At 36.4% G+C, this 11199-nt stretch overlaps 1 protein-coding gene across 6 annotated transcripts in view; it reads right to left on the bottom strand.

Moving 5' to 3' along the window:
- Window positions 1-889: 889 nt before the first annotated feature.
- Window positions 890-11199, bottom strand: part of UBN2 (ubinuclein 2) — a 76782-nt gene continuing 66472 nt past the window's right edge. For 5 of the 6 annotated variants that reach the window (XM_082472859.1, XM_082472863.1, XM_082472861.1 and 2 more), the window contains one exon: window positions 890-11196. In XM_082472859.1, the coding sequence (XP_082328985.1) occupies window positions 11147-11196 (50 nt within the window). In that variant the 3' untranslated portion in view covers window positions 890-11146. The remainder of the gene's footprint in view (window positions 11197-11199) is intronic. The other variant, XR_014266815.1, reaches the window with a different exon arrangement.

Genomic DNA, 11199 nt, shown 5'->3' with positions numbered 1-11199 from the left:
AAATGTTACTAGTTTTTCATAAAAGCACTTGCAGCCTACCCTCCTCCCTGCATGAGGACCATGCCTTTTAAATTCTTCATCCTGATGACAATGCACTGAAAATACACTTAAGTACCACCACTCTTATATTTGGGGGCTTATGTTCTTTTCTGTATCTTCTATGCACATATACACTTACAAATGACGAAACCGTTCAATTTCTCTGACAAGTTGCTTTCTATCTTTTCATCCTTTTCCCACACTCTACCTGGATTTCTAAGATTGAATTCTTTTTTACTTTTTTTCTCTTAACAATATTTTTCCTAAAGAAGTCCTCCACAAGACTAAAAGATGCTCACCTATGCAACTAATTCCTGTATCTACAACTGCAAGCCTTGATCCTGGAGGCACACACACACACACACCCTATAACCTGCAGGAAGAACCTGGTAAGCCTGCATTCCAGACTCCCCCAGTCTGGCTTCTCCTACTCACCCCAATGTCTACCTCATAGCAGCCTGGCCTCCTTCCTGTTTCTTTCTGACTCCGCTCAGCATGCTCCCTTTTCCTCCTTCCCAGCCAAATCCCACTCATTCTTGGAGGCCCAGTTCAAATGCCATCAACTTGACAATTCTCCCCAGATCTTTCCAATCCAATCTCTCCCCTGCTCTGAACTCAAATGTCAGATGGCCACGGACCACACCTTTGTGATAAATTTTGAACTGTTGTCTTTTAACTTCTCATGTGATTGCAAACTGTTTGCAAATATATGGAGGGTGGGGACCACGCCCTTACCTCTGTATCCCACAGCGCCTAGCACAGTGTGAAACAGGCACGAGATACTCAACCACCACCGAAAGAATGAGATATTAAAATCCAAGGTAGTCCAATGATACAACAGACACGAGAATAATATGTACATTCCTCTTTATTTAATACAACAAACACATAACACATACAAAAAGAAAAAACACTCATGTAAAAGGCCCTGTCACAAAGGATAGACAGGAAAACATCTACACTGAATCAAATAAGGCTCCTGCTTTAAAACAGGGGTTTGCTTAGCTACACCTGGAATATGAGCAAGGCTGTTACGAAAAAAAAAACAAAAAAAAATCCCTGCACTGAAGGAGTATATCAATGGGGTCAATTTACTAAATTCACAGATCCACATTTAGGAATGTTCAAGTCCTCTCACATGTCCAAAATTCAACAGGATTTTATGAAATGTGATTTTTTTTTTTTTTTTTTTTTTTTTTGGTTAAAAAAGTTTACCTGTCCTTCTTTCTTCTTAGAAAATAGTGACAAGAGCTCTTTAAAAACTAGAGACCAGCAAACCACCCAAAGTTTGGAAAGCTTTACCATTAAAGTTCAAAAAGTGTGTAGAACTGAGAATTCAAAGGCAAGATGGCAGTGGGAAGAAGAATTTAACTTAGTCATTTCCTGGTCAATCACTAGGAAATACAATGGAAACAGCTAGGCTCAGTGCAGGGTTCAGTAGCAGCAGTTTGTCCATATTCCTGCTCTCATTAGAGCCAGAAATTAAACAAGCACCAGTTCATCTCAAAAGAGCCTTATACAAACACACACACATACATACCCACACCCATCCACATGTCGTCACCACCCCCTTTTATTTAAATTTATTATTATTTTTTTTACTAAAATAATACAAAAAAGGGAGACAGGTATATTTACAAAAATCCATGGCTGGTACAGTACATAATTTTTAAGACACACTAAATGCTACAATCTTTCAGGTCCTGAGATTATTACAAATATCAACTCAAAGCTGTGTTCAGGTCCAGTTTTAAAGGAGGAAAAAAAAAATCCCAAAATATTAAGTCACACACTTATTTAAAATACAGTATATCCCTTCAAGTTAGCAAAAACACACCTCCCTATTAACAAATGCAGTACAGTAACCAGGGCCTTTCACCCGAAGGAGCAACAATTACGTAGGCTCCTTCCTTCAAGACTCGTTGTAAAACATGTTGGCATCTATATCAAGTGTGGAGGCGGCTAAAGTGAGAACATGATGTGTAACTGGAGGGAAGCTCCTCTACAGAGTGAACGTTCACTGTATAAATAAGTCCTGTTTTTCCTTCTGTTACCAAACAAAAGTCTTTCCTTTATGAAAATTCATACCGCAAGGGTTGGAAATATGTGCTTAACCCAGACTAAAGATCAGAATCCTTATTTCCAATCATTTATAGCAAATAGGCCTGCAGTCCCACAATAATTTTTACAACTGCAAATAAATTTTCTTGCTTGTAATAAAAGAGAAAACACTCATCACTTGGTTACCGTGGTAGACTTTGATTAACATGTTATCTGGGGCACAAAATTTTCACCAGCCAGAGATTTCCTTTCCTTTTCTTTTAAGCTTTACAATGTTCAGCGAGCAACAAACAAGGGCAAGCTCCAGATTTACATACTCTTCTTAAGAACAATTAGATATTTTTGATACATTCTATAATATAGTTTTTCAATAACAGCCAACAAAAGAACAGTACAAAGCTTGAATCCTTTCTCTGGAGGCTGGCCAGGAAATTACGTATAGGTTGGAAACCTACCTCTACTGGTGAAAGGGCCCCTTGCTTATCTGAAGGTCTCAGAAGGTATATGTAATTAATTATGTAAGCATAGCCAGGATTTTAAAAGTTGGCCAAACTTGGTCAACTTTCCGACTACCTATATAAAACAGTAATACATTTATCAACTGAGAATAACTTCTCTTTTAATGCCTCTGGCCAAAATTGGGGTAATTCTTGATAATTTCACAGGTACAGGAAAGAAAACCCAATATGCGGGCACAGGGCACACTACCCCTGCAAACAGAAGAGAGAAGCAAAAAAAGGAGGGAAGTTTATGGCCGCAAGGACAGAAAATATAATATAGCTGAGATGTGACAAATAAAGGGCAGGTGGTCACACAGAAAAACATGCCACTTGGCTGGTCTTGGTTACTGCTGACTCCTAAATGTGCTTAGAGGGTAGATGGAGCTGTTAACTTCAAAAACAGAAGTATCTCCAAGTTATCTTAGGTAATAATCATCTTGTTTGTATTTCAATTAAGTTTCCATTAGTGCTTTATTACAAAATATTTTAAAACTAGATTAAAATAGAATTATATTATTATTGGCAAATGGGAGCAAATAATGTATAGAGAGTTTTCTGAGGAACATAAAATTGGTACTAAGGATTCACATGGCCTATCTGACTCAGACCTTTGCAAAGTAGGTTTATTCCAGGGGAAGTAATGAAAATAAGCAAGGCAGAGTATTATGTGAAATAAGAGCCCTAACAAAGGTCTGTGTCTCTTCTGAATAATCTTGAAAAGTATTGAGGAAGCCATGCAATGTAGCTACTACTACATTATATAGTAGAGAAATCTATTTTTAACACAAAGAAGAGAAAAATAATTCAGGTCACCAGTGATGACTCTAAGTTCTAGACATATAGACCCCTTTGATTTTACTACTGAGATTTTTAGAAGTATTCTTGACCTGTTTGGGTAACAGTTCGGAAAAGTGTCCAAAATTTAAGTACTAACCCGATCTAAAATGTACATATGTAAGAAAGGCTGGAAAAAAGAGGTATTACAGTATGAGGAAATTAAATAAAGATCACAAATAGTTACTTTCAAGCAAATGGTACTTTGGGAGTATCTGAGAAAAATGTAATTTAATACTAAGTTATTCAAAGGCAGTCTGATTAAAATCTTACCAGTCCCTGTCTTGAGTCTGTGCTGGGATGTAAACAGTCTCCTAGAAATGCCTACAGTCTTTACTTTTGAATTCAGTGGGAACACAGCATAGATGGCCAACGTGAGTGAGAAAAGGAGGTGAAAGACAGTTTAACCTTTCCTCCCCTGACTCTTAGCAACTTATATTCTAGTGTAGCAATTGGTTGATGGAATGGTTAACTGAAGAGCTCAGACTAGAGGAAAGAAGAATGAAGACTAAAGAAAATGAAGAAATAATAAGAATTTGACATTAATATTCAAAGCTACTTTTTAATTATAGTCTGACCATCTGTTTAGCTCCACAAACCTGAACACTGTGCCACAGAATCTAAAACTTTCTCAGAATTGAACACTGGGATGGTTTTATCTTAACAACCCAAAGACATGCCATGATTCTAACTACAGTTTGCACCAGTATCTGTACTTAGTTTTTTAATATAAAGTTCACATTTTAGGATAGATGAACACACAAAATATCTCTATTTTTATGTTTCCATTAATTTTCCCTAGAGGAACAAACACACATTCAACAAAACCCTTATGCCTTATTTCTTTGGGTAGAAGTCTTAATTAACATCTGTTATTTAAAGAATGGAAAAAAGAGAAAAAGTGTGGAAAATTTGTGTGTTTATCTGCATAGTTGATATTTAGAGGCTACTAACTAAGGCTTTATCTGGAAAAAGCAACAAAAAAACCAAAAAGTGACTTTTAAGGAAAAACATCCTATGCTAGAGATTAAATGGGCCTCAGCCAGTTCTGGGAATTAACCCAGAGGCTTTGTCTGCTTGGGCCTGGCGCTTTCTGCTGACTCACTTACACTGGATAATTTGTTCCTCATCCCCCTAACATTCTCTTTCCTGACCCTGAATATGTGCTACAATTTAAATCTACATCCACCCCCTAACAAATGTTGCTAAGCATTTGGCTCAGAGAGGTGGCATCCATTTTTTCCTGTTGTTGTTGTTTCCAACGATAAAAGGAAAATTCTATGTATTACTGCTTAATATACCCAGTGGAGGGTAGGATAAGATGACCTTCCTTTCCTCTTTGGAGTTGAGCAAAACATGTTTCCCTCTACCCCCGCCCTCCCCACCCCCTCCCCAGCTACAGGAAAAGAATCCTGCCTCCCCCCTCTCCCATTTTCCTACCACCTGAGCAGTTGATGGCTCCAACTCTTTCACGGTTGAAGAAGCATAAATTACAAAGGTAGACTGGCTAAAAGTACACCCAGCTGACTGTATGCAGTGCTTGCCCCTTCAGTGCAAAGCTGGATAAACCTATAGTTACAGCAAGAGTACACAATCTCAATTTACAAGAAGGAGGAGACTCCCATTCATTCTTAGAAAGTTAAAAGTTTAGCTATCCCTCACTAAACAAGTCATATAAGGAAATCAGACTGAGAATATGGCAAAGTGAGGCAGATAAAATGTTTGGGATCATTAATCAACTCCAATAACCAATCGTCCAAGCTTTAGCTAGCTTCAGCTCCACAACCTTGGCAAAAATCACATGTGTAATAATACCATAAATGGCTAAAAAAAAAATCTACTTATAATTGAGAAACTTAGTGTTATTTACCCCCTCCCCACTTATTAACCTGAAACTAAGCATTTTATCCAACCACAAATATAATATGTTTAAATAACAAATATGTATCTAAATTAGAATTCCAGTGATTTTTTTTTAAACTTAAAAATCATATGGTACTTTTTTATACCCATCATAGGGAAACATTTTTTAGCCTCTGCAGGAAAATGATAATACTTTTTTAATTATATAGGACATTTTAGAAAAACTCAAAATATTTTTGAAAAAGTCTCTGATATCCCTGGGAGGTAGGTGAATATTATTATACCCAATTTTCTAATGGGTAATCTGAGGCACAAAGGTTAAATGATATTCCCCCTAAACACAGTAATTCAAGAGTAACATGCCTGAACTGAGGCCACCTGATAACAGTCTTGCTATCAGGTAACACTACCAGGAGCCTCTGCTTTCTCCTTTTTGGCCACCAGTCTCCTCAGTTAAAATGTAGTTAAAAGGGGGCATTTATTAGATATATCTGTACTGGGCTTTGAGGATTGGTTCAATTTAGTCTCCCTTAACATGTCACATCTGTTTTCAACAAGAAACAGATGAATATTAGCTATCGAATATTATGTTATTTTGCTCAAGGGAGAAACATAAATAACCATTAAATCGTATTAAGCCAAATGTAATTACTCGGCAAATAAGAAAACTGAAGCTCTCTCAAGAATGCTATGGGTTATATGAGTGTTTTTCCTCAGAATCTGAAGTCTTTTCTACTTCTAAGTTTATTAACCTTTTGACAGATATGCAGCTATATGAATTCTTCAAAAATTATTTCCCAGAAGAAAACATGATGCATTTTTAATATTGACAAAGTTGCTAACTTCCTTCAAAACTCAGAAACAATACCATGGTTCTAACTCTAGCTCTCCCATGTCTTTAGTCTTGCCTGCCGTTGTGTACCTTATCAACTTGACCCAGAAAGACTCTAAGATTCTTGTTATTCCAATGCTTTCTCTAGTATTATGCACGTCAAGTTTGAAGGGCACAGAGTAGTGGATTACATCCAGGAATAGTCAATGAGTCCACTAAATTTATTTTACTTGTAATAACTGACTTATTTTATTTATATCTATATCTATATATCTATATCTATATATATATCTATCTATATATATATAGTTATAGTTGTTGTTGCTGTTGACTTCTACAGACAGATATTCAAAGGGGGAAAATAGTATCTTGTGAAAAGACAATTTCCCAATCTACCCATTTGAATTGACTAAAAGCAATGGAATAAACAAGGCAGTTTTGCAAGCATTAATAGGGGAGTGCTCAGAAAGGATGCAGTGGTACAGCAGCTACTAGTTTCGTATATATATTACATATGTATACATATATATACAGATATATATATATATATATGTATGCATGTATGTATGTATCTTACACATATATCCATATTCATATAAGGAAAAGGAAGAATATTATAGCATGACATGATCTTGGCAAGTTTTGAGATTCTTCCTCCTGAATCCCCTGACGTATTAGCCTGTACTTTAGGATATCTGAGAACAGTTTCAAAAGAAGGGAAAAAAGAAAGAAAAAAAAGGCACTTAACAAAGACAAAGGCCTGAACTGAGTATGTTTTAGAGGAGTAATATAAGCCATTTTACCAGAGCTAAGAAACGATCTACAGAGTTAAACCGTTCCCCTTAAATTTTATAAAATAAAATTAACATGTTTGTAATCAGTCATTTACCTACTACTGCATTTTTCTTCCACATCACTATTACAAAAACAAAAGCCCCCTAAAAGCAAAAACAAAAACAAACAAACAAAAAAACAATCATACATGCACAATAGAAAGTAAAAGTGCCCTTTTGAGAACATAAGGTCAGCAGAAACTACAGTGCTGAAGCACGGGGCAAGTTCTCAAGTTTGGCCTGATTACAGATTACAGATTTCTCTCACTCTTCTAATTTAAAACAACACAAAACAAACATCAACGAACAAAAAAAGCAAACAAAAATTCAAAACCTAAATGATGATAAAAAAGAATACAGGGACCAGTGTGCTTTTATGGTACACCCCTAAAATAAAGTATCCTAATTCTATACATGGGCCAAATTATATGACAAAACCTCCTAGAAGTAAAGAACTGTAAATTAGATTAAAGTTGACCATTACAGGCAAAGTTCATTTTACAAATGTAGCAGCAAATCTGATAGATAACTGGAGTTCTAAGAGATGATCCCAAGGGACACAGCGTTCTCATAAGCAATGGCAGTTTGAATAACAGTAGAATTCCATTTCAGAAAATGTCTTGAACCAAGTAGAGGTGGAAAGGGGTGTGGTAGAGGGCAACGAGAGGAGAAAGATTAGAGGTGTCTGCCCTTTCCAAACCTGGGTAGTAAACAATTTAGATCTGCTTTGGGAAAAAAAAAATCCTGGGTTAAAAATCTTTTCAGATAAGTTGTTTTCAAACAGGTGTCAAACCCACAGCATTCAAACGTGTGTGTGCCCAGTTCTTCCTCCTACCTGGGTGATATGATAAACCCTATTCAGCTTCTCTGATATTAAAAAATGTAATTTGGGCTAACAGCATCCATCAAAGGGGTGGTAGGCATGAAAGAATGTACTAACACAATCCTCTGATTCCCTCAATCTCAAGATTTTGTGACTTCAGATTAACCTCACTTCTTTCCCCAAAACTTAACTTCTTCAGGCTGCTTTAAAATCATGATTTCTTTTACCCTCTGATCTCAGAAGCATATGAGAAAGAATTATAATCGACTTATAATTAAATTATTGCTTACATCTATTGTGGAGGCTCTGAATGAGCTTGACACTTTGCTCTCAGTCTCCAACTGAGGCTCAGCTCTGCTATCTCTGCAGACAGCTCTGCTGACCATTCGTTATTGCTCGTGAATACTGAGGATTAACTTGTATGTACAGTAACAGCTTATACATCAGTGAAGGCAATTTAAAATACGAGACAGTTGAAAACAGCTTACTTTTCCTGAATCAAGAATCCCGCTGAATGGGACATCATTGTGTGCTGATTACTTTTACACTGGGATGTTGCTAATGCTCTTCAGAAATACACATTGCTCTATATCCTTTCCAAATTACTCACCATTTTAAAAAATAACGTAATTTGACTTTCAAGTGCAAAAATAGAATATGAGTCACAAGCCTCTGTGCTAAAAAATAAACCGATTTGTATGTATGATTTTAGTAAGACAAACTGTAAAAATAGGTGACTGTACAGTATGGACACCATTTTCAATGTTATGGCCTAGAAAAGAAAGAGGTATTTACATGTAGTAACTCTTTGATCATACTTTTTAAGAAATATAAGGATGTTGGTTTCACTTGTACAACATAAAAGGGTAGTCTTGATTGGAGTGGATTAAGGTAGTGAAAATGTGGTGCAATGACGCAGAATCAAGACCGAAGAGAAAAGAACAGAATCTCCACGTATGAGAACTCCTCAGAGCCAAGGGCCTTCAGTTATTTTTACCGGTTAGTTATAAACGATACTGGGGGAAGAACTGATAATCCTGTTCTTCTCTAATGAAGACAGAGTCATCAGGGATCTTCACATGGCGTGATTCAGAGTTGATGGATTAAAGAAATTAAAGTTGTTACTCCTCAACTGAAAGTCCTAATGAACTTATATATAGATAAATGTATGTGTACAGATATACACATACAGATGAATACATGCACAACTATCCTCAGGAAGAGAGATTAATGTGCATTCTGACTTCTCTCCTGGTATGGGAAGTAAAACAAAGGCAGCTTCCCAAAGGAAAATTCCTAGAGATTAGCAAAGACTTCTTTTTTCTAAATTAAATAAAAGCAAGAGGTATGCTACACTGGAACAACTCAAGAACTGGGTAAGCTTCCCTAGTTAAAAAACCAAACAAACTTTAATCAAACATACTCAATTCAAGTCAAACCTATCTGCACCATCCCAATATCCTTCCAAAATATCCACCAGGGTTGATACAACATTCTTATTTGCTTTACCGGTAAACTAAATTCTTAGAGGCAAGTAATTATATCAATGATTCCTTTGAAATAATCCTTTCCTCTTATTGTAACAAGTTCTTAGAACTAAAGTTTTCAGTTATTAACTTTTTTTTTTTTTTTTGCTATAACCAAGCCAATGTGACTCTGAAGTCAAAATACAGGCTTACAGATCTAAAGAGATCTGTGCTCATTTATTCACAGTCCTAAAGCTATTTGGAACTTCTGCTCATGAAAGGAAAAAAAGGGCCTGGTTAATACCCTTATCTGAGTAAACGTAACAGGATGATTTGTAATGAAAACATATGCAAGGAATCTTGCTACTACCAATCTGATGCTGGTTTTTTTAGGTTAGTCTGTCATTGTTAATGGATCAAGCTTACACTATTCTTGAGTACAGTTTGAAAACATTCAGAAGCCTAAATAGGAAGAAAAAAGAGAGACTAGAACAATGATGAGGTGAATAAAAACCCAAACAAAATGCATCCAAACATAACCATAAATTTCTCCCTTAACGTCCTTTGTTGAATATGCTATTTGCATGAGGAAGTTATAATAACGGAGTCTTATTATCTGCAGGTTTACTCACATATCGATACTCTGAGTAAATATTAGTAAAGCTTTAAAATCCCAAATGCTCCAAATCAATTTCACTACACTGGATATAGGGAGTAAAAATACACTATGATTGTTATAAAAATAATCCCCTGTACACATAATGATCCTAATTTAATTCTTCCCTTTAAAATACCATCTTCAAAATTCCAAAAAAATTACATATATGCCATTTGAATGACCAATGAAGAAGCACTGTAATGCACACTTATACCTGTTTATATCAATAGTTAATAATCACCTGAAATACCACTAGCTAAAAGAACAGAAGGAGACGTTGTGAACCTGAGGTGATGTTGGGGGAAATTTACAGTTCATACTGGCAGGCCTGCAAAGGCTAAGTGGACCAAAGCCACAGCCCTCTATCAAAGATCCCCATTTCTCAAGAGGAAAATGTGAACACAGTCACGTTTTAACATCAAGAATGGAAATAAGAATCAACCAGTCAATACCAGATGCACAAATCACCTGAAGAAGAGAGTTAAGTACCTGCTTCTGAATGGAAGATGTAACTGACCCTTTTACAAAAAGGGAACATCTAAGTTTTGTCTGTTAAGAGCAACGGGCTCAATTTTTTGACTTAAAAATGTAATATATATCACTGTGCTAAAATGACTTTCCTGAAGCATCTTTAGTCCACTGATTTACATAGGAGTTGCTACACACTGGAGAAGATTCAAGTTTGTTCAGGATTTTTGAGGGTACATGATTTATACTCAGCTACTGTCTGTATCAGACATAGGGTCATTAACTTTTTTTGTGGCAAATTTGCTGCACGGTCCACCCAGACGTGATCATTACTCCTGACAAACTGGCCTAATTTCAGATATATTGTCTTTTATTATGCAATTATGTCTACAAGTGTTCAGATCCAACCCCCAGGATGGATGGAGTTTACCCAAATCCTCAATTTCCTTCTTCCTCCCCCCGGGAAAAATCCAATTTGTATTTCTGTGGGTTTGACAACTGAGTCTCTTTCAAGTCAGTTAATATGGTAACTTTGTCTTTCTTTAGAAAAGACCAAAAGGTCACTAACTTTGCACGAAAGCATTTCTTCCTCCTGCACCTGGCTTTACTCAAGTAATGTTTTCTTTTCTTTTTCCTCCTCACCACAGTGCTTGGGACGAGAGAATGTAAACATCGACAGAACAGCAGCCCTATGACCACATGAGTACTTTTCCATCAGGTAGATTCCATCAGCCAGCCGAGTGTGTCATCTCCTTTGCTTGCTGGGAAGTCACTGAGATTTCCGTGGTAATTTAGTGTCCCCTTTACTTTGGCCTCCATCTG

The sequence above is a fragment of the Balaenoptera physalus genome, assembly GCF_965194825.1.
Source record: "Balaenoptera physalus genome assembly, chromosome: 8".
In the NCBI taxonomy this organism is placed as follows: domain Eukaryota; kingdom Metazoa; phylum Chordata; class Mammalia; order Artiodactyla; family Balaenopteridae; genus Balaenoptera; species Balaenoptera physalus.
The sequence above is the reverse complement of the archived record's forward strand: the minus strand, read 5'-3'. Positions and strand labels throughout refer to the sequence as shown.